The 24,674-nt window shown below is 41.7% G+C and overlaps 1 protein-coding gene across 2 annotated transcripts in view; it reads right to left on the bottom strand.

Moving 5' to 3' along the window:
* Window positions 1-24,674, bottom strand: part of kaznb (kazrin, periplakin interacting protein b) — a 99,638-nt gene extending 74,964 nt beyond the window's left edge. Inside the window, exons 1-3 of one of the 2 annotated variants that reach the window (XM_029501342.1) lie at window positions 24,560-24,674; window positions 24,346-24,441; window positions 4,633-4,790 (exon numbers count right to left, since the gene is read on the bottom strand). In XM_029501342.1, coding sequence (XP_029357202.1) covers window positions 4,633-4,790; window positions 24,346-24,421 — 234 coding nt within the window. In that variant the 5' untranslated portion in view covers window positions 24,422-24,441; window positions 24,560-24,674. The remainder of the gene's footprint in view (window positions 1-4,632; window positions 4,791-24,345; window positions 24,442-24,559) is intronic. The other variant, XM_029501343.1, reaches the window with a different exon arrangement.

Below are 24,674 nucleotides of genomic sequence, written 5' to 3'. Positions count from 1 at the left end.
GGTCTCAGGTGGAGCACTTCTACTTGTTCAGAGCTACACATGCTGAATTTCTGAGGCACTTCTCTGCTTGTGGCACCTGAGCTGAGTATTTGCTCTGAACCGAACTACTCTTGCAGCTCTAACTTAGAGCTGAACAGACAGTTACTTCTGAGAATTTTTAGAGTAATGGTGAGCAGTGTCCATTCTGTCACACCATCATCACGCCGCTATTGTAGCCCTGCTGGCTTCCTCGACCAAAGTACGTAATGCAGTGCAACGTTCCACTACATTAATTCACAGCTTCCACACCCAGTGAAATGCATTTGATTAGTCACTCCAGCATGGCAACAAGGACATAAATAATTCATCTGTGCAAATGACAAATGAGGCAATCAACTCTGGGACAGCATTCAAAGAGAAACTATTCAAATCTCCTCTAAATTAATTTTCTGCCTTTTAGTGGCCATGGACTTGAAAATTTTATGCTGAATTCATAATATGATACTTTTAGGACCACTTCCATGAACAAACTTAAGCATTTGGTGTCAGAAAATGTTTTCAAAAGATGTAAATGATATACGAAACATCAAGTTTCTTTAAGTGACTGGAAGCATTCTTCATTCCCCCAATTCAATAGAGAAGGTTTACCACATAGTGCCAGCCCTCAGTACAGACATCAGAGCATCTTGATAAGTTGCTACAAAGAACTGCTGAAGAACAACACTTCGAAACGAGAAGGCAGGACTATAGAGAGTGGAAGGGGATGATAGGTTGGCTAATTTTATATTCCGTTTGACAATAGAAACTCTCCCTGGATTAGCCAAACTCCTCTGTGTGGGGTAAGATCACATTTGACTTTGACTTCTGAGACCAGAAGGAAATCTCATGATGTACGATCATGCCACAATTATCTCATTAGTCCATTGGTGATCTACAGCCTGAACCTTCAATCCTGCAGAGCAGTTCAGGTGAATTAACCACAGAGACCTAGCTTTGGTTATCGAGTGTTTCTAATATAGAAACTTTTATTTCTTTTTTTTCCCCCCCCCCAATCAAAAGCCTTGATAATCCTTTATTGTGAGAGTTGCACAGAAGGCAGAAACAAATCCTCCAAATGAAATAAAAAGTATGAAACTCGTCCATGTCCATGGCAACAAAAAAGCAGGAGAGGAGTATTATTCTGTGCCTTTCATCGTCTTTACAGATCACAAATTAATCAGTCTGAGAATGTAACGGTGCTGTGGCTAAAGCTTAGGTAGGTGGAAATGTTTTGTCACAGAAGACAACGTCCAGAAGGTACAGTCAAATTACAAACTGTAAATCTCTCTCACATTTACAGATTCTGATCCCTCTAATCAATATTCATTTCTCAGCCGTAGCAGAAAAGTACCCTTCTTCATCCTTTTTGATGTAATTTTACTTTTCTGCCATTTGTTGAGCAGTAAGCTGATGTGAGTACACCTTTAGCCAACACTGAGTTAATTAACTGCGGTGCAGATATGTCAACAGTAACATTCGTCACTTTAAGATGAAAGCAACAGCAGTGACAGCTGACAGTGAGAAACCTGCTTTTTTTGTATACAATAAGAGTCAGCAGAGAAAAAAAAAAGTTAACATGTTAGTATCTTGCTAATTGGGAGGAGCATTCCCAACCTGAACAGAGCAGACCATCACTAATCTATTTCCGTATATACTGTGATTAGCAGCTGAAACTAAAAGTGGGTGATTACAGTAGGGGAACCCCCCCCCCACCTCCTCAGCTCCAGATTCTGCTTCAAAATTGGCTTCTATTGGTTTACAACAACCAAAAAATTACTGGATGCTTCAAAACAACAGTTCACAACCCAAATGTTTAACCTTTGACCCAGAAAAGATCTGAGAGGTGGAGGAGCGGCTGTTTCTCAAGTCTCACCAGGACCTGCAGCAGTTCCTGGGCTTTTCCATTTTCTACAGGAGGGTCATCCGAGGCTACAGTAAGGCTGCCTAACCACTCACTGGACTTGTTTCCATTAATATGAGGTTCTGCTGGTCTCCTGAGGCACATAAAGCCTTTTTAAAATGGAAAAAGCTGTTTCCTTCCGCACCCTTTCTAGTGCAGCAAGCAGTTTGTGTTGGAACTCGATGCTTCTGGTACTATGACGTTGGTAACTGTGAGCTGCTAGCAGTCAAATTGGCGCTGGAGGAATGGAGACGCTGGCTGGAGGGGGCTGAGAAACCCTTTGTGGTCTGGACCTCCCACAAGAGCCTTGTTTACATTCAGACTGCCCAAAGGGTGAACTCTCATCAGGCTAGGTGGACATTATTCTTCAACTTCACTCTCACCTACCGACCAGGACGTCAGAAGGTCAAAGCCGAGGCCTCTCTCGCCTGTACTGCTCCGAGGACTACAGCTCTACTCCCAACTCCATCCTCCCGTCCGGATGTGTCATCGCCCAGCTTGAGTGGGGGATCAAGAAGGCTGTGAAAGATGGCCAGCAGCTGCACCCAGACACAGCTAAACGTCTCGTCCCTGATTCTGTCCACTCCCAGGTGCTGCAGTGGATGCACGTGTCATTTTGGCTTTAAACATACTGCACTTCTGTCCCACTATGCACCAGGATACCCAGGAGTTTTGGGCCACCTGCACTTGCAGCAAGACTTTACACCATCCTGGAGAGACCCTGGTCCCACATCGCCCTCGACTTTTGTTATTGGACTCCATGCGCTGATTTTCACCATCATGGATCACTTTTCTAAATCTTACTGTTTGGTGGTTCTTTCATTTGGACGCTGTATCCGAGCAGGGCCATTAGTGTTTGTCCAGGGTTTGGAAAGCCTTCTGTAAGGCGATAGGGGGCACCAATCTGAACCAGTCAGGACTGTAGCAGGAAGCAGCTCTTCGCTGCATCGCTGAAGCCAACACACTCTGGACCTTCTGCATTCAGGCTCCCGTTCTGGATATCTAAGACACTGTTTTTTAAATAAACACATTTTTTCTTTGCTACTGCATGGCATGCCCTCTGACAGTCCACAGCAAAAAAACACCCACCTGACAGAGGCTTCCACGTGACAGTGATTCAAGCAAGGGGAGAAAAAAAAAACAAAAAAAAAACATGCAAAGGTTGTAGGTGTAGAATCTGACACAAACAAGGCCAACACCCAGAGAAATCTGTCACGCTGACTGCTGTCTGGGCACTTGAGCTACCAGCAACCCCCCTCCTCCCGCCAGTACAATTTCTTGGGGAGATAATCGGCACACCATTCTCAGCTGAGGTTCCCACTCATCCATCATCTCCCAATGTTATATATCTGATGAAAAAAAAGAAAAAGACGACTGACTGCAGGCTAACAATCTTTCTCTCCAACTTGCATACTACTGAGCTGAGGTGAAAGCAATGGCCTTTTACTGAATTACATTGTCTTTAATCAATGACACTGCATCAGAGAAAATATCTCCAGGAGAGTAGTGGGGGGGACTCTGCATCCATCATGCCAGTCTGCAATGGTGCTAATGGATGACCCAGATGCATCACTGTGTCAAGACTCATCTAAAATTCATCCAAATACTGAGGGAATATAAATAAAAGGACAAATGTTAAACCACTGTCAGGATGAATTCTAAACGCAAATGATGCGGATCAGAGAGGAAAAGCTGTGATTTTATGTAAAATCATAAAGGTTGAAAAAGTTTTCATTGTTCAGCTCAGAATTCCACACATTCAATCCGAGTCCTCTGTTCTTCCTTCATCAACACTGTATGCAAAAGATAAGTTTGCATAACTTAATTATTGACCTATGACACAAAGAAACAATCATTAAAATCTGATAAATCCGGTGCTGCAGCCTGGAGTTCAGAAATATGGAAGTGTAGACGCTGCAGAAACCTTTGCTGTTTTATTTATTTTTTAATCATCTGGATTTTACATTTTTTATTAATTCAGACCTTCCTGACCTCTGTCGTCAGACCCGTTCCTCTAATTGACACATCTTTTGCCCTCGAGCCTGAGTCTTCCCCTGGAGCCTCCTTCTCTGTCCCTGTCTGGGCCTCCAGCTGTTGCCTTTTGTCCCTCAACTCCCTGTCAATATTTCCTTGTCCCTGTCCAGGTTGTCCACTCACCCCACCCCCTCTGAGTGTCTGCTCTGATGTATTTCAGCTGTGTCCAATCATCCTTGACTGCCTTGTGAATTTAAATCTCTGAGAAAACACAGCAGATGAACCGACCAAGACAAAAGAAGACAATTTCTCCTCATGCCCCCATCTCTCCTCTCCTTTTATCCAAATTTCTGTGGATACAACAACTGACTAGATTTTGTTTCTGCTGTCATGGGCCTGCTTCAGAAAGCAGTCAGTAAAAACTGAGGGAAACTCACTTCAGAAGGTAATTTAGAGATAACTTAAAATCAGACTCACCATAGAGTCTGTTACCATAAGAGCATTATACACTAATATGTTGATTCTTCTGATGGCTAAAAGCTGACACAGCCACCCAAAAGTAACTGGTAACCACGCTAAAACCAGTCAAACCCTACAGAGCTTCACTGGGCCATACTGAGCAAGGCCAAAACTGTTTTTGTTTAATTTATTCCCTCTCTGGCTTCATCAATTCTCTCCAGAAAAGAAATCTTAATGAGGGGTAAAAACTTCCACTGAATGATTTTTGACCGAGGCTGTACCTGAGCGTCCACGAGCAGGTGTCTCATCAGGGTCATGGATTTCCTTAGGGTGTCCCTCTCTCCTGGCATGAAGGTCGCGTCCTCGTCAGCCAGACTACAAGGTCTGGTCACCATGAACTGGGCAATCTGGTCGTTCAGGCTGTTGAGAGACTGGACCGCTGCAAAAGAGGCGAAAGAGAGTCAGGTCATGGAAAAGTCAAAGTACATAAAGACAGACGCACGTGCTAATACACACAAACAGAGGCAGTCTGAGGCTGCAACTGTACCTCTCCTGTCATGCAGTAGAGAAACCATTGCCTAGAAAAAAGGACCTTGACCCTTCTGTCCAATCAAATTAAACAGCAATTTTTCTCAAAAGTCTTTCTCACCCAGTTAATACCATTCTTAGAAAATAGTGGTATTTTTGAAGTGGCCCAGTCACTGTTTAAAACTTAGCATAGCACTGCATCTGAACTGTTGAGGCTCTCAAATGACACCCATCCTATCTTCCCTCCACTGGCTCCCCAGGTGTTACACAACTGATGTTAAATTCTCCTTCATGTTCTTAGATCTCTAAATAATCTTGCTCCAGCCTATCGCTCTGATGAGCTGCTCTTGGCAGTCCCCAAAAAAAAAAAAACAGCAGCTGCAGAATCCAAACTCTGGGAAAGGCGGCCACCGCACGTTAAGCTGGTCGTGTCACTTCCTGTTTTAAACCTCGTTTAAAGAGACACTTATTTGTCTTAGCTTTTTTATTGTAGTATTGTGTCATGTGTTGAGGTTTGTGTTCATGTGGTCGATTTTGTGTCTGCACTTCCTTGTGGACTTGTACAGCACTTTGTCAACCTTGATTGTTTTAAATGTGCTCTACATAAAAAGTTAGAGTTAAGAGTTGTTTGTTGTGTTGCTCTTTTATGTTCTCTCTCACAGGAGGGATTTTTTTGGATTGGACTTGAGTGATGTGAGACATTTTCTTTATCCACACCCACAACTGGGCCGTTTCCACTGTTCTCCCCTCAGAATAATCCCTCTTCTGGACAAGAGGGGCATCATTAAGCTAAAACCATTACCAGACACAGTAATTCATACTCAAGCGACTGCATAATCCATTTTTTCGTGGAGACAGCCCCAATAATCATTTCTATTCTTTTGTTCTTTTGTTTGTCTGCTCTTTAGTTCCCCTTCAGGCGGTCAGAAATGTCTTTGTTTCTTTAAGCTTGCCAGAGTTCATGACGAGGTTCCCTTTGAGCTCTTTGATCAGAGTCTGGGGGTGGTTCTATATTGATATCAGATCAATAGTAACAGCAGACCAGCAGGCTGAAGAAGAGCATTGTGTCAGAATAGATAGATCACAGATCAGACTTGAAAGCACTGTAACAAGTAGCAATCTGCCAGATGACTAGAAAATGTACATTAGCACAGAGCACTTCATCTGAATATCTAACCTTTATTCATACTGGGTAACCTCACAGAGACCAGGCTTTCTTTAGACGTTTCCAAAATACTTCTAAAGAATAAGAGATGGTCAAGTACCAGTTGATTTACAGAGACGTGATGAAATTCAATACGTTCAGTGAGAGCTGCAGAGAGAAAAAATTAAATAAAACAAAATAACCAGAATGACTAACTGATTAATAAGATATTGTATATAAGAAAACTGTATCAGGACCAAATGATCTGAACAGTGAGGGAACTTATAGAAAGTACAACAAATACAAAATGCATTTGAAGAAAGCCAGAATATTTCCACGTTATGGAAAGGGGCCGTCCAAAACAAGAGTCGTGACTGAACATTATTCGTGTTCTCTCAGAGAGAATCTGTAACGTGTAAGAATCTGTCCGACTCAAAAACAACATCATTTTTCCAATTCTAAAGCTGATCATGAGAAAACGAAGGGGCAGCGCTTAATCACTACACCTGTAAAATGTGAACCCTCACATTTTCCCGAGCCGAAGGTGACGTTATGAAATGACTTGATTTGTCTGACAAACATTACAATTGGTTTTTATTTGAAACAGAGAGAGAAGCACTAAATCTTAAGTTGCTGGATTTTTTTGTGGGGGAATCGGTTAATGCCCATTAATCGTTTCAGAACACGCCACTACAGAGAGGTGTACCTCTCTGCCCCAGATATGGGCAAACACAACATGTAATGGTTTACTGCTGCTGCTGCAAATGACATGCTGTCAAACTCAGAGAACAGACACCCTCCTCTCCTCTGTGCTCCACAATCTTTTCCAATGCATGCTGTCACAAACTGTGATGCATGATGGGGAGGACAGGTGGCTTTCTATAACAGCAACGGTACTTTGACCACTTTTGAATATAACATGTCACATTCAAATTGCACCAGCTCCAGGCCAAGGGCATAAAATATCAAACAAATATGACACAATCATTACCGATTTGTTGAAACATTTGTAATAGCCGATTGCCTCTCACTCATGAAATTACAACAAATCTGAAGCCTGTCTTCAGGAGAAACGCAACAGCAGTCCAGGTCCAAGGATGTATATCCGCACCTTAAATATCCTGCAGTTTTGGCAAATCACACAAGCCAGCAGTAGCGTCAAGATGATCGCACACAGCCGTCCTCTGCTGAGAATATCTAAGTGTGGATATTACAAACCATGTCTTCGCTGAAACTGATCAGATACAGTTGTGGGTGTAAATATTCAAAATGACCTCATCAAACTGACTGTCTGTGAAATCAAACATTTTAAAAGAAGTGAAAAGACTTCAAGCCAGGAACAATGATAAGGTTCATGAAACAATATTTATGGAAACACAGATTATTCAGAAATATGTATTTCCATTTATTTGAGGTCTAAGTTCATTTTGGTTCATTTTCAGCAGCCAAAGCTCCACCAGTCAGAGCTTCACGGAAGAGAGCCCTTATCGTTGACACATATTCCCATGAAGACTTTCAGAATATGAGGAGAGAGCCAAACCAAGATTGAACTGTCTGGCTTCAGTTCTGAAGCATCATGCCTGAAAGGAACCAGGCACCTTTCACCATCATGAAGCATCATCGTCCTGTGTGGACGATTGTGAGTGGCAGCAAGCACACCAGCAAGTACAGATGTGCACCTCTAGTCCACATCATTTGGACCCTGAGACGAGACACAAGAGTCACCTTACAGCCAAGAGTGTCCAATCAACTAACCATTGTCTAGGAAGGCTCTATTGGAAACCAAAAACAGACAAGTGCCTTTCAAAAACATGGGAGATGATTGAATTAACCATCTGTGTTTCACTTTGTATCAAAGGCTGACGACAGCCTGCATCCTGCATCCCTCTTATCCTTTTCACTTATCTGCATCCATTGACAAAAGCCTTCACGGCTATTTTTAGCTCTTCCTTCAATGAAGAAATAATCCCAATTCCAAAATACCTGCTGCTATAGAAGCCTCTTTGCTAATCTGCTTAGTAGAAGCTATTTTTAATAAACAGTATATCCTTCCTCGCAGGACGCTGATTGGGGACCAGTCCTTACCGCGGAGTCAGGCAATATGGATTCTGACTTGCAGGAAAACCATCTGCTTCTAAAGATTACCCACCTTAACGTGAGCCTAAGTGAACATCTGCAGAGACATCTGCAAATAGCTGTCCAACAACTGTCTTCATCCAACCTAACAGAGTTACAGAGGATCTGCCTGGAAGAGCATCAGAAAATCCCTAAATCCAGGTGTGCGAGGCGTACTGCTGCCAAGGGTGCTTCAAGTGCTGAGTAAAGGGGCTGAATACTTAAAGAAAATATGCCGTGTCAGTTTTTCCTTTTTAATAAATAAAAAAAAAAAAAAAAAACTTTTTTGAGGTCCTCGTTGTGGATCGATGAGGGGAGAAATAAATACGCATGGTTTTAGCATAAGGATGCCATAGAACACAATGTTCGAAACTCGAAGGGATCAGAAAAATTTCTGAATGCATTGCCCATTTTGTATTCCGTGTATTCACAGAGACATGTCATATATTTATGTATTAATCTGGGGACTGCCTGCTCATCTATCACTAAATCTTTTATTAATGCCCCAAAACATTTCATTGTTTGATCATTTATTCTGCAGCATTTTCAACGCTGTGCGTGTACATGATCCTCAGTCGTTATCCATCTGTATTTTTAATGTAATACGTACAATCGTTTAAATGGGATGAATGTTTGTATTGTATTTTTTTTTTCTACGTGAATACACTCCCACACACAGGTGGACTTCTGCTGCTGATGACTGGTATGTAGACAGCTCATTACAGTCATTGTAGCCAGCCACAAGAGCAAAACAACATCAAGAATGAACCCTAATGAGGCATGTTGCTGGTTTGTCTGCCTGCACAGTCCTCATGAAAGAGGAATACAATGTGAATATAAAAAAGCAGCTCACTCGTAAAAATGCAATCCATCCTTAAAGAATAGCCACTTACTATATAGGAGCACTGTAAATTTGTGAAGTCCCACAAAATGTATATAGAAATATATTTATTTGTTACTTATGTATGTTTACAATACAATCAAATATATTAAAATATCTCCCATCCTGAAGGAAGTGTGATGAGAAAATTTTTAGAGTGACTTTTGCTTCGTTTTACTTTGGGGACTGACAGTTACAGTCAGACTCACAGGAGCCAGACAGCCGGTTCAAAGGCAGTTTGAGAAAGTCCCAAAAACTTCACACTTCAACCCCAAAAGGCTCAAATTTGGCTGAATTATGAGGAGAGTCTGTGAGAAGCCCATCTGAGGCATTCCCAAGAGAAAGTTTAACTGTATTTCAATTGCACTGATGTCAGATAAACACACAGAACACTCTTGTTGAGTGACAAAAGCCTGCACTGAACATAAACAAGGGTCTAAAGCCATCTCCCTCTCTCGGGCTGCAAGCCAGTGTTCATTTAGAAAACATGCCACTGTAAAATTCAACAGTGAGTTTGTTGTGAGAGATCAATTATAGCTTAGCAGAATTTGCTTTGCCTAGAAATAACAAAACCTTCGTGCATCTGACCGCATCAACACGAACCTAATTTTGTTGTTTGCTTCATTGTTCTGCATCACTATCAGCAGAGGGTCACTTGGCGTCTTCCCAAAATGAATCCTCCAAAAAAATACCAGGATGTCAGCATTCAGAGCGAATCAGTGACATTTCAATTCAAAGACTTTGATACAAACATAACAACCCTGTGAGCAATGCGAGCATGTTCCCTGAATCTTTTCCCTTCTCCATATAACATGCACTTATGCACGTACACACGAAAGTGACAAACACTTTGCATTTCTCCCAATGCCACGCTTCCCCCCTTCCAAAAAGCATTTCATCCACCCCTCTGGCTACTGTCAATTCATTTCTGATGCAGAGCAGATGGAAGCTCTTTGTGTGCAGAGCTTTGTCTGCCTCTATAGGCAAAGCTGGGAACGAAGTGCCTAATTGTGACAGTGGATTTAGGAAGACTGACCTCTGTGGAAAACAAACTGCACAGGTTCTATATTTCTTTGTGCTGCCGTATTCCCCCAGAGCTAAAGCTCAGGGGAATCAAAACAATCTGCCCACAACAGTCAGGCAGACAGAAGCTGGGGAAGACTGCCAGCCGTCTTTTCTCTGTCCACATGTAGCGAGAGGATTCCCCAAGTCTCTGCTGCATTTTCATTTCTACAGTTCCCATAATGCAACAGGCAGGTTTTGCCATGCTGAAGTACTTAAGTGTATCCGATCAGATCTACGTCCAGACACGCCACTAAATTCAGCCTGCTCCAGAAAGGAGTACATCACAATACATCACAGATTCATGCGCAGAATTTGTAGCTGCTGCTTTACTGCTCATAAGGACGCATAAATCAATTTAATACAAGGCACAATTACTGTAGATGTGAAATAATTATTGATATATATTTAGGCTAATAGGTATATGCTGCACAGTGGTTAACACCCTTACGTCATGGCACGAAGTGTGGATTTTGTATCTTCTCCCTGTACTGGGTGGGTGCGCTCCAGGTGCTCCAGCTTCCTTCCACAGTCCAAAGACCTGCAGATTTGGGTTAACACAGTGGTTCCCAAACGTTTTGTGCTGGGCCCCCCTTTGGTTGATGAGAAAACTTTCCCACTCCACCCCCTGATATACAAACACATGTTTTGTTTCTGTTCACTGCCCTCTTCGTCCAAAAAGATGGGTTAGGGTCGTGTTTTGACGTAGTTGACAGTGCCAACGGCGTTGGTCATTACATCGTTCAGCTCAGGACTCAGCTCTCAGTCAGAGCTTCATGGTGTATCACCCTAACCCTAACCCCCCCCCACCCCCTCGGGAACCACTGGGTTAACAGGTGGTTCTGAATAGCCCGTAAGTGTGAGTGCGAGCATGACTGGTAATTTGGCTCTACACCTCAACCCTGTGATGGACTGCCGACCTGTTCTCACCCAACGTCAGCTGTGATTGGCTTCGGCCCCTCGTGACCATGACGGATAATCCATATCTACATCCAATGTGTTTCAGTCGCCTCAGTCAGGACCAATTTAAAAGACAAGCCAGCTGACATTGACATCCCCAGTTATCCAGCTCGCCCTGGTCCACATTGTTACCTTCTGATAACAAGTCAGAGGAGCCTCCAATCTGTATTGAAGATGCAGTGCCACCACTATAAACTCTTGTCTTGTAAGATAAACAAAAACAAAAGCTAAAAATAGCATATTTAAGACTGGGGTGTTTGGACTTTTTGGTCCATGACATGGCTGCCATTGAAATTTTGTAATTTGCCCTCCAAAGGATTCTTAATTTTCTTTTCAGTTTAAGTCAAATCAAATCAAATGTATTTATGTATCGCCAAATCATAACAAAGTTACATCAAGGCACTTTACACATAGAGCGGGTCTAGACCAAATTCTTTATGGAGTTATTAAAAGAGACGCAACACATCCCTCCAAGAGCAAGCACCTGGCGACAGTGGCAAGGAAAAACTTTCTTCAAGAAGCAGAGATCTCGGACAGAACCGGGCTCAGGGATGGCAGTCATCTGCCTCGACTGATGGCTGCAAGTAAGGACAGCCTGGAGGAAAACCTTTTCACAATGAGGCCCCCAGGGCAGGAAAATCTTTGGCTTTCACTGCAGATTTCCCACCTTGCATTTTCACCAGGAAACAAGTCAAAGTAAAGTATGTGAAAAATTATTATTTTCCATCGGAGGATTCAATTAAACCTCGCCATTTCAAGTCCACAAAGCATAAAAACAGTAATTTAATGAGTTAAATCGTCCAAATTAACCAAATTAATCCAAATTTATAAATACAAACATTTGACCATTTAAATAAAAAAGTATTTTCAAGCCACTGCAGGACTCTGGGCAGTAGGTTATAAACAGTGAACACGCCCTTGGTTGTTCAATGTAACCTCTCATAATGCCCAGGCCAAAATTACACCACATATTTCAATGCTGAGTACCTCAACCAGAGTTTCAACTTTTGTCTGCGCCGCTCCATAAATATCTTTCTACAAGACTGTTGAAACTGGCAGCACAAATTTGTTCCCATTCAGCAATAATTGGTCAGTTCAACTTTGTTCTTTTCGGTTCTTCCCAAAGGTGCTGGATGGGGTTGAGGTCAGTCTCCTGTGCAGGCCTAGCTGAATTCTTCTACGCCAAAACTCAGACAACCATTTCTGTTAAAAGCACATTACTGTCTAAAAATATGACCTTATTGATCTAGTACTACACTTCTTTGAGGCCGGGTACTTGAGGCTTGAGAAAGAACTGAAAGAGCTGAAGCAATAGAGAATGAAAAATCTTGCCCCCGCTCGCACAGGTAAGGTCAGAAATCCATGAATTTCCAATAACACATCACAGGATGTATCGTTTGACCCTCACTGCCCTACAAATGCCCATATCTGTCAAACTCAGCACAGCTGAGTTAACCTTGATGACACCCAATACAGAAATATCCCTGCAGAGTCACAGAGGACATTGAAAGAGTTTATTCTGCCCTATATCTGGAACCAATGGCTTCAATTCAAACCATGAAAAACAGCCCCGCATAAAATGCAAGTCTGCCCAAAGTGTAATCGCTCTGCTTTTTGACATGTAGTGAGCACACCGCAGACTACCTGTCACAAACAGTTTCTGATTCTGCATAGCTTTAAAAGATTAAAAAAAAAAAAAAAAAAAAAAATTACATTTACAAAATTTTACTTTCAATAAGCCAGTACATTACGGGGCTTTTCTCTGCATAGAAAATTTAGAGGCAATCACTTCTGTCAAATTTTGTGCTGCATCCCGCTTTCAAGAGGTGGGAGCCTGGAAAGGAGCTCCCAAAGCAACCGGAGAAGAAAAAAGTCACAACTCTCAACGTGAAATTTCAGGTAAGTGGTGTCTGTTTATTCTGCACAGCAAGAAGTTGTCAGGTTGTGGCATGCTGGTATTTCAGGGCTGTTCAAACATCTCTTTTGGATCCAAATACCTCCAGTTTGTTAAAGAGATTTCTTAAATCCACATGACATCCCAATCAGAAATTACTTTAAGACAAATTTGGAAGTACAGAGTTCAGCTGATTATAACAGTTAGAGGAGGATAATTCAAGAATAATAAACTCAACAGCTTCAGGGGGCAAAAGGCAGTCCAGTACAGCGCAGGCAGTATCTTATCTTGTTTGTTTTCCTAAAGCTGTCAAATCAATGTTGTGCTGTACAATGTTTCTCCCTGAAATGTAGTAATGTTAAAGTGTCCCAACATTGAATTTACTTTTTTTTTTTTTTTTATGATCTTCAGTCATTTGCATATATTGTTGTTTGCCTTGAGTCCTCCCTGTATGTGTCTTCAGGGGTGGACCATGCTGGGCTTTGCTGCATTTTTGACGTGGAACAGACGCCTGATGTGGTTTTATTTATTTTATTTTTGATATAATTGTTCACCTGGTAGCTGTAGGGGGAGGGAAGCTACTTGGGTTCATTAACATTTTTCTCCTGTTTCTTGGTTAAGAAGGTATGCTGGTTGCCTTTTTTTTTTGTTGTTGTATATGTTCATTATGTTGGCTGTGCCCTCCCTGACGTCTCTACAGAGTCACGTAGCTCTGACGTCGGTCTTCCTTGGGAGTTGGGAAAGAAGGTTGTCACACTTTTAATGTGGTTGCTAAAATTCAATAATATATTTTGTATTTTCATTCTTGATTCATCAGTTTTTCAATTAGTTATTAAGTCTCGAATAGGTACATCATTGCCTATTCAGTAATTTCTTAAAATTTAATTTCTTAAAATCCTAAAGCATGCTGCTTGTAATAGATGTTTGCTTGATTAAGTTGAAGGCCTACAAACCACCTTGAATATATTTTAAACAAGACAGAAAAAAATATATATTCTCAAATCAGCAGTCCAGTTAAGAGTTTCCTTCTCACCTTGTCATAAAGTTTAGAAAGTCAGTTGAGGTAAAACCCTTATTGGAACTTTGCAATGAAGAGAGCTGCGTCTCATTGTGATAACCGGCTGTGCATTAACAGTATGAAGCTCCATTGTGGAAGCAGAGACTGTAGGAGGGATCCCATTTTGCCCACAGCAACATTGCCACCACCTGGTAGCTGTGATATGTTCTGCAAACACATGAAATAAAAATGCATCTCCTTTTTAAGTCTCACTGACATATGCCTGAGAAGCTGCATTTTCTAAGGAGCGAAGTGCTGATGCGTGTGTGGATGCGTGCATTTACGTGATCGACCCCGCAACATATCTGTCATTGTCTCCACATAATGAGGCCACGGAGTTACCTCAGAAAAGATAATCCACCCTTACAGGGCTGACTGTGTTAAATAATTCATAATAGCCAAAGGAGGGGAGAAAAGATCCTGTTTAATTCATATTAAACTTTCATCTATGTAAAAAAGCCACAAGCCTATTTAACCTTAAAGATAATTATCACCAAATAATACAGAGATTTATTACAATGAAAAAAAAAACAAAAAAAACAGCCTATGATCTGAGTCTTGTTACTGATGTATCGTTAAATACAGTTTTTGACAGTCCAGAGGAAGCCAGGGCAAAGTGCCCTCCATGGATTTTGGTTAACTTTGATCAGTGTGCCACCTAGTGAGAAGTACAAGAGACCAACACTGAGCGATGCCGATTTTTATTCTTTTGAGTCAAAGCCTAAAATAAACCTCAGGGGGAGCGTTGAACCATCGACTGAACATAAAAGCCTGAGCTGGTCCTTTGATATTCTGCCTGAGGCCTCATCTTCAACACCTGATGAAGCCACTCACAGGGTGGCGACTCCACTCAGCCAGAACAAAGTCAAACAGGTCCACACGCAGGTAATTTATTTACAGATAAGGAGCAGCTCTCCTTCATATCAAGTGTAATGGTGCATGAAATGGCAAAAAGGGCACGCGTCTGTCTGCCTGCAGAAAAGGTCAAAACAGGGTTGAAAGTTAATTAATCTAAGAATTAATTAATCTCAGAATAATAAGAGCTTAATTCAGCTACAGAGGCGATAAAGACTCTTTAACAGCTGTATAGAAGGTCAAGTAAAAATCCACCGGGTGCTCTTATGTAGCGAATCCTTTGTTGCTCCCTGCACTTAGGGAGTCAGTTTTAATTTGTTTTACTGGTGTACCAATTTCACTGCAACCTGTCTCAGCTGCTCCCATCTGTTTGAAACTTTTAATGTTTCCCTAAACTCACTTTGATGGGAGCTGGTGTGAACATTTTACATTGAGGGATGGAGGTGATGAAAAACGGTATTAGAAATAGTGACAGCTGCTGCAGATGGAGGTGAGAGCTCCCTTTAGTGTCGCTGCCTGCGCATCGTGCTCTTTTAGACTATTGATGAAGAAACTGTTTTTCCAGTCAAACATTCCTTCTCACCAGCTGAACTTTATAATGACTGCAAGTTTGTTTAAGTTGTGCTGCAAACATCTCCACACAATGTCACCATTTGGCTGCTTATCCATCACAATCAGACGCCACAAAACGGACTTGTGAATGAAAGGTGCAGGTCTAATAGCCGTTTTCAGCTGCAGAGCATGAAAATGAGCTGAAGGAGAAACTTTGAAGATTCAACTGGCAGACAGCAGAGAGGAAACCTCTCTGCATCAGCGGAGATAAAGAGGGGGAAGAAGGATCCTCTCTTCATTTTACAGAGTCGAGCTAAACATCGCTTGTTAGAGCAGGCCCGCGTGAGCTCAAACATGACATCTCAAAATCCAGAAAGTGCATGCTGGAGTGCCTTTCGAGAGGCTACAGGCAACACTGGTGACAAGGCTGCAGCCAATTAGTACTTTTTGTGAGCAAGTGTCTGTACCTGTCTTTCAGGGAAAATAAAGTGGGTCAGGGCAACAGCACAACTTTGTGACAGAGCACAATGGCAGGTAGCATGCAACGCTCAAACTTAAAATGAGGCAGAGATTTAAATAGCTGAACTTCAAATTTGCTCTAACATGGGGTGACAGTTGTGAATCTATTATCATCATCAGCCACTTTGATGCTCGAAATTCAGTTTCAGAGCAGGTTTCTAACAGTAGACGAGTTCAGACTGAAGGTTTTCCCGCTATCACTCATTAACACGTTTTTGTGCCGGTAAACAGCTCTGGGAGTTCAAAGGCACATCAACCAAACTTATTTTAAGTCAGACATTCCCTTCTGGAGAAGGCGGTTGCCGCCACATTTCATGGGATTTTTCACTTTCCCCTCACATCAAAAACTCAAACCATGCACAGCTTCTCCATATGCACATGGCCGCTACGCGTGAGCCGGGAGAGGAGAGAGCACAGCAGTGTTTAATGATGCTGAGCATGTCTCTCCAAATACACTGTGTCTGAAGGCGACAGATCTGGCCAACCTGACATCAGAGTTGTGACGCAGAAGCCACAGCTTGACAAAACTGGTGGTCTGATGCGTTTGTGAACTGGGACCGGGACCAAGGCTTCGTCTCTGATCTATACAGTCTGCGCTTAAGGTTACTGATCTCCACTTTGTCCATATGCTCGCTACAACTCACACAACATAACATAAAAGATTCATGAGAAAGAACTTGAAATCGATGGAGCAACTCTTCTACAAAGGACATTTATGTTAAATCGGGTCATACATCTCCATGTTGGCTAGATTAACCCCGTCAGCGGTGTTTGTCTGATCATTTAGACTTGTTGATGATTTAGAACTGCATTTACGATCTGACTTTTCTGTACTATTCACACATTTTATCAACCAAAGTAGTTAATTCATTGTGAAAATTGGGATGAGCTGCAGTTACAATTATTTTAAACACAAAAGGAAACATTGAGGAGTTATATGAGGCTGACAAAGTAATATTTTATACAGGAGCAAAAAAGTAAGCTGTACAGGAACATGCCTCCAAAAGAGTATAGAGACTGGCTGAACGTTAGAGCTTATTTTAAGCCTTAGAGTCTTTTCTGTGGCCGTTATGGCCCAAAGTCAGTAAGTGCATGTAACTCACAAGAGCAAAGAAGGGAACTGATTATGAAGTTTGACAACAAAGTGTTGATTAGTTCACAGTTGTTTGCAATATATGACTGTTATAAGAGAAAAGAGTGAAATTGCCTGATCATCTGACTGAGCTGGAAGCATGAGAGGAAAAATCTAAAGTCAATATGGAATGCATGAGAGACAGGACTATTATCGAACTTAAGGCAGTGTAATTTGTTTTGGACTGATGCATCAGGAGAAACTCAGATATCTGATGTAGCCTCGAGTGAGAGATACATTCCTCATTACTCAAACATTGAAGTCCGTTTCCATGCTTGTCTGATTTTTCATCTATTATACAGTCATAGATATGGACAGAAATATAGACGACGCTTTGCTTTAACTGCGTCAGCCTGAGATGTAAACTAAAGCTGGTCAACAAAGAATCATATTCACATCAGACTGTGTTTGATGAAGGACTTCGATGAGGCAATAGTTCATGTGAGCTGGTGAAAGTAACAAATACCAGAACAAAAGTAGCCGCTAATGTAATGTGATATGACAAACTAGCAGCTCTATACTGGGAGTGAGTCACATTACCAAGGAGTGTGTGTACAAAACAGGCACTGATCCTGATGTCACTGCAGTGGTTGGCTGGTTAGTTAACACAACACACATGGGCATGAAGACTTTCCACTTCCAGACAAACAATACACACACTGTTAAAATGAGGCTTTTGTTTTGAAGGCTTTCTTTTCATGAGCTCTGGTTATTTCTCTGTTGCCAATTAAACGCAACTCCATTATTACAACCACTCACTCGTCATCTTAAGAAACTGTTGGCATTAAATGTGTTCCTTGAGTCCTAATATAAATTAGTAGTAAAGCGGGCGCACAGTGAAGTGTGTCAGCATGTGAGCAGAGCCCATTTGATCGACAGGGCGTAGGTTGGAACATAGCTCAAGTTATTAGCCTTTGCTCTCCAAACACATCACTGAATTTACTTCATCAAAGTTTGTTTTTCTTTCTTAGCTAAAGTATTACCTCGGAAATAACCTAGAAGAGCCAAATATAACTCTTAAATTTAATTGACAGCAAATTAAATTGTGACAAAAAGATGCTTCCAGATTTAATAATTTCTGGTCAAACAGCCAGAATCCATCCAACTCTTGTTGAAACACTGAGGTATACACAGCGTGCACTGTCACTCCCACCCATTCACAGCATGCCCTGCATATTAAAGAGGAGCGCCCGGGAGAATAGCTATATGTCAACTCCACAGGAGCGTCTGCATTAACTACTAATGCAAATTTCTACAGATTTAGAGCACGCCACATTCTCCTTAGGATTACTCTCTGCATCACATCGCTATAATGCAGCATGTGATAACAAGTGGGATGTCTGATGGAATGGGATAGCATCGCACTTACAGTCATGCTGAGAATTATAAGAGGGCCTAAAGATTTTTCAGCTCAGATACTTTATATGAGCTGCAATAAAGAGACTGTTTTGGAGATTAAACTATGAATTTTATTTCCTATTAGGGTAAAATCTAAGTTTTCAATTTGTGTTGTGCTGTCGTTATCGAACCTTATCCTGTTCTAACCTATCTCCTCCTCTTCTCTCGTTCTCCCTGTACCTTCATAGTGGTGTACAGTGAGAAGCTCTGCCTGTGCCTGCAGAGCCTTGCTGAACAGTGTAGCTGAGGGGTTTATGGTTGGCAGACAGGGAAAAGAGGCCAGTGGTACTGGGCACAGCGAGGCAGATCTGCAGAGTCAGCAGACACTCACGGAGAGGACTCGGTGACGCAGAAAACATGGCCGGGACTTGAATGGCACGCTAGAGGTTGTTCGCGAGGTGTATGAATTTATGAAGAACATTTTTCCATCAGAACAGTTTGTATTGTGTTTTGGTTTTTTTTTCCTGTCTGGTTAAGAAGATTCTTTCGTGTGTATTGTAATATGAATATTCACTCAAACCCTAAACAGACTTTCTGAATATGCACATCGCAATAGGAATTACACAAAACAGAGAATCATACAGCTGCATAGATGAGGAGGATTAACCCCATCTCTCTTCCACCACCCTCTGAAATCTGCTGTTGTTCACATCTTTAATATCCTCCTGTCAGCTCAGAGGGGACACGGCAGATCGGGCAGTGAAAGGTTTAGCTGCTTCTAAAGTGGTGGAGATGAGTGACTATTAAATCTGAGAGATGTGTTCACTGAGCAGACAATATTCAGCTTGTGTGTATCCACTTCAGATTCTGCACTAAAGTCATATTTTTAAAGTCATAACTGTGCGTGAGAGAGAGAGAGACAGACAGACAGAAAGGGAAAGACAGAAGGAGTTGAAGAGAAGAAAAGAGAAAAGCAATAATACATTTTGTAAATTTAGATGAAGCGCTGAGTTGACAAATTCTGTTTTGTAGGGCAGGAAAGGATACAGCAGTACTCCAGTTAGAATTAGTTTCACAAAGTGTAGCAATTTATGTTTTGTCCTTCCTCACCTTTGAAGCAGTACGTGCCAAAAAAATAAAGAAAGATCAACATGCACAGAACACCACATGATAACGCTTCAGAGCACAGCTTAATGCACTTGGTGGTAAAATAATTTTGTGTTATTTTTTTCCTCTGCCTGTCATGTTTCAGTCAGAACTCACAGCCAGTAATCTCTTAAATATCAGAGCATGAACATAAGATACTGAGGGGAAAAAAAAATTAAGAGTTCATTATGTAGTTTGAACTTTGTACAATAAATTAGCAAGTTAATAATCAGATAAGCCTGTTTAGAGTGAATTAGTAAGTTGTATATTACAAATTGGATGAATAGTTAACATGACAACATCATAGCTGACAAATATTAGTGTTTGAGCAATATCTGTGTGAGAACAGCAGTCCAGCCTCACTGAGTTACCAGCAGAACTGTAACTTTTCATATCAGATCACTTCCATCTGATTGGTTGAGTCAGGGGGGACATTTTGAGAATATCTTCTTGATGTCTCCTCTCACATCTGTTTTATACCTGCTGCTGTAAAGTAGAGGTAACCTGATGTCCTCGTGGTCAAAGACAAGTGCGTGTCACCCCATTTTCTCTCTCCCCAGGTTTTCTGCCTGCCTCAAATAATAACTTTCACATAAAAGAGAAATTACCAAAGAGATACTAAAATGATAATAAAGGAACATCAAGTATCAATCACAGAGGAAGGATGTGGTGGCAATTCAGCCTTGGGAGTTGTGCCCTTCATCACTTGATGACATTTTTCATACCATCACGCCCGCAGTTAAAATCTGTAAAGAGCTGCATCAGACAGCACGTGTTTCGTATGATTCTTGCCAAGTGTCTGTCTCATCATGCAGTAAGTGAGTGGTCAGGAGTTCATGAGGCTCATCATCATCAGCTAAATACAGCATCTCCAGTCAGTGCGGAGCCTCCCGCTACCATTAAAGGAAAGGATGCTGATCTCCACGAGACACGAAGCTGACGGCAAACACTAAACTAATACAGTCAGTGAACTCCAATCAGTTTATTGATCAACCTCAGGGAACGTGTGCTAATGAAGATACATGCGATCCCCTGCCGCGAAGAACTAACGCACCTATGCAGCAAAACTACAAACAACTTGATGCTTTTCAATACAATGAAAGACGTTATACACAATTTGTGAATCTTATCGCCTTTTACAAATAAATTATTTATCTTATAGTAGTAAAGAACCAAATATCAGCGGTGGCTTATGTAGGTTCAGCTGTTGCTGATTGTGAGTCAGGATGTACTGACTGAAAGACAGGTAAGGTCCGCTGGTCTTGGCGGTATGGGGTTCACAAATCCAATATAGAGATTAGAGGGGGGAGGAAGATCTAAAGTAAGTCTGTATTGACTCTTACAGAGTGATTTTCAATGCTGCTGGGGAAACCCAGGGAGTAGGTTCATATATACACAAGGTAATTTAAACCAAAGTGGAGGACAGATTAAGCCAAATCAGCAGAGGCCAAGGATACTATTTCCATATGTAATGCATAGAAAAGTTCATCAACCTGGCAAAAAACCATTTGTTTTTTATGAGATTAGTTTCCATGCACACCTTCACTGAAAATGACTCAATTAAAGAAGCAGTGCAAAAAGCCTGTCTCTCTCTGGGAATGATTTTACTATTAGGTTTGATGGCCGGCAGCCCAGGGCCTAATAGGGATGAGAACATTGGCAATAATCCAGCACCTTGACCTCCCTGAGCACACACATGGAGATGGCACTACAGCACAGGGAGGATGAAGACATTCAGCCTTGCAGGCTTCTGTGGACCCCACTGCTGACTGTCTTACACTGTGTCTGTCCCCACATCACTGTGGCCTGCTGGAGCAGGAAGGTGAGTGAAACTGCTGTACTGTCAGGACACAGTGCTTTGTGCTAGATGGAGGTTCTGAGTTTGCAGGGATTTGTGCAAATGCAGTAAGAGTGCATGGGAAGCTTCTTCTCTACGTAGTTCTCTGGAAACCTTTATGAACCGTTTGTCGCTTCAGGCACTTTAAGGTCAAAAAGTAGGACAAAGTGTTGGTAAAATTAAATGCAAAGATAAAGGGGAAAATTCAACCAGTGATGAGGAGCAACACAAAGAAAGTCAGTCGATGTAGTGAATAATACATGGAGTCCTCAGCAACAGCGGTTTCACTTGCTATTTGCTCAGGGCAAAATTATAGTCGTAGCTAAAATGCACAAATGAAAAACGTTAGGACAAGAAGACATTCTTGTTACCGTTTTGCTCAGTATATGTTGACCGTAGAAGTAAAAGACCGAGTAGCTCACCCTCCTCACACTGGTGGGGTGTATTTCCAAATGTTGGAATGCATCTATAATTTAATATCATCACATATGTAACAGGCCCTGTTGTTTACTTCATTTTCTCAAAAAGATGTTGCCTTTTTTTTTTTCTTTCCAAAGAAATTCATAGTAACTTGGAATGAAAACACAATTTCGGCACAATACATCAAACCACAACAGCTGTGTAACTGAAACTGATTTGCATATCTATTACATTCACCCCTTCTGCATCCATACTGACAGCTTATCTGATCAACTGCGACAATTTGCAAAACAAACAGACACACCACACACAAAGAGTTGCAATAAAAACAGATGGGCCATCATTTCTTTTTTAAACAACTGTTGCTATTTTTAATGTACTTAATAAATACTATACTGGCAGGACGCAACTTGGGGGGTCAAAAAATACATTTTAGGAGCCGTGAGATGATTAATAGAAGAGATGAAAACATATTTGTACTTAATAAATTATGTTTCATTTATTTTTTTCCTCTTATCTTTGCCTTTTCGATTGCAGAGTTCTTTTATACCTGTACAAAATTTTCAAACAGCATGGGGTGGCAATGGTTGGCAAACAGTGATGGACAGCACAATGTCCATCACTGGTCCATTCATCTGGTCCTCATTCTACTACAAACTTAACATTTAATTGTCTCAATGATACATTTTCTTTTTTTTTGGATTTCGAGAACTTCCATTACCTCCAAATTTTTACTTTGAAGGCCGCACTGGTCAGCTGCCAACCGTGATGCAAAGCACGCTTCAGCATCACCACACCCTCTTCTTCTGTTACCTTTCTTTCATACTGAGATGCCCTCCAGATAATCTGACCCAGTCTGTCACACATTCAGTTTGTGAAACATGAAGCTACACAGATTCAAACAGGGCCAGCCAACGTGAAAAACGAGTACTCTTAGATTTGTGTACATATTAAGTGCACCTAAATCCTGAGAGGGTTGCCCTGTCTGCACACCGCAGAAAGACGTGGAGCAGATCAGCAGCATTAAAAAAAAACCCCGCTCATGCTGTGAAGATGCTTTGAGCATTCTGCCTGTCTGACACAGAATATTAACCACAGCCTTGCAACCTTTTAACATTAACAGAGTATTAAGTCCACGAATGCATTCACACAAAGTGCATTATTTATAAAAGGGAGCTCTTGTGGAAAGAGGGGGTGAAAAACATCAGCAAAGACGACAACAAACCACTGCGTCAGATTTTAATGTTTATCTTCTCAAAGAGGCAAAAATAAATCCCAAAAGATGATAACTTGCAGCGCAGGACATTAAGCAGTATGTGTCGAGAAGCACTAATTTTACGGCTCAAGGAAATGACTGATGTGCTGCCATTATTAGCTTCACAAAGTGCTGCCTTAGCTGGGATTGTTGTTAATGACCCCTGCTTTGAAACTCAACTCAGACACTTCTTTCTCTCTAGGTGGTACTGAAGAGCGAAACAGGGATTTAGAGCTGATATTGCCAAGTCCATATATAGGATGCAATTCAAATGGACGCTTTTATTTTGATGTCTGCCCTGGGCTCTCCTCATTATCCATCACAACAGTGCATGAAGAATCACTTTACATTTATGGCCAAGTGGAGCCATCAAAGGCTTCGACGAAGTTCTTGCCAAACGACTCTTTGAAGAAAGATACCAGGCCAGATGAACGAGGATGCAGCTGACAATGTCACTATCCCCTTTTTCTATTCCTGGGAGAAATATGTTTTGCATTACGTATTACCAGATCACTGCAGTATGCTTCATTTGCAGCACCCCAGGGTTGTGTTCAGTCTGTCTATACTACTGTTAAGTCTTGATAAATTCCGCTGTCGATAATTTAGCTATCAGTCTGCTGTCTTTCAGCGTATCTCGGCTCGTTAGATTCAACCCAACCAACACTGTGTACTTGAATTATAAATATATTTCATTGACAATCTATGTTATTAGCTCTGTACCCAACATTAGAATTTCAACAAAACCTCAGAAGCAATTCCACAAAATAGTCTAATTCAACTTCTTTCTTGAAGTACCTATAAAGTGCCCCCTTTTCCCCAAGTTCACCCCACATACAGTGTTTGCTGCCCTCTATTTAAATTACAAGACTATACAAGTTAATGAATCCAACCTGCTCCTCAGAAAACTTGCTGAACAGAAACATCAGGTGCAATCACAGTCTGAAGGGTGGAAAAGCAAAACCTTTGAAATGGTCATCTCATCTTCCCATTTACATACACGTGCACATGACAGAGATTTTTCAACTATTGAGCTACACTGATTTCTTATTTTCTCCCTGGAAACACTCCTTTTTGATTTAAAGCAGCAGCTCAGGGAGATTTCAGCTCTGATACTGTAGTCTTGTGCATTAACAGGAGGCAATGGTTCACTGCATCACTCAGCATCAGCTAAATTAAAAACAGCAATAAGGATGGGATCAGGGAGAAACGCTGAGGGTGGAGATCAGTCACGCTGACATTTGGGACATGTTGCTGGCTAATGATTTGTCTGGAGGCAGGAGCGGTGTAACTAACTACTCACTGGCCTGCATGAGTTGCCCCTGGCGTCCAAACACCTGGGAGAAGGTGGCATGGCTGCAGGTGAGGGTGTCCTCCATGGCTGTCCCACCGGCAACTGCTGTTGACAAAGAGAGAGAGAAGGGGAAAGAGGTAAGGTTAGCAAGACTGCGTCACATAAAGACAGGAGGGGAAAAAAATAAGTGTAAAACAAGGAAAGAGAGAAGAGGGAGGCTTACCGTCAGTTGTAGAAACTGCTGTGTGATGACCCGTCCTGCTGCTGCTGCTGCTGCTGCTGTTGATGTTGTTGCTGCTGCTGCTGAGGAGCGAAACACAGCCCCTCTCTGCTCACAC

The sequence above is a fragment of the Echeneis naucrates genome, chromosome 5, assembly GCF_900963305.1.
Source record: "Echeneis naucrates chromosome 5, fEcheNa1.1, whole genome shotgun sequence".
Classification (NCBI taxonomy): Eukaryota; Metazoa; Chordata; class Actinopteri; order Carangiformes; family Echeneidae; genus Echeneis; species Echeneis naucrates.
The sequence above is the reverse complement of the archived record's forward strand: the minus strand, read 5'-3'. Positions and strand labels throughout refer to the sequence as shown.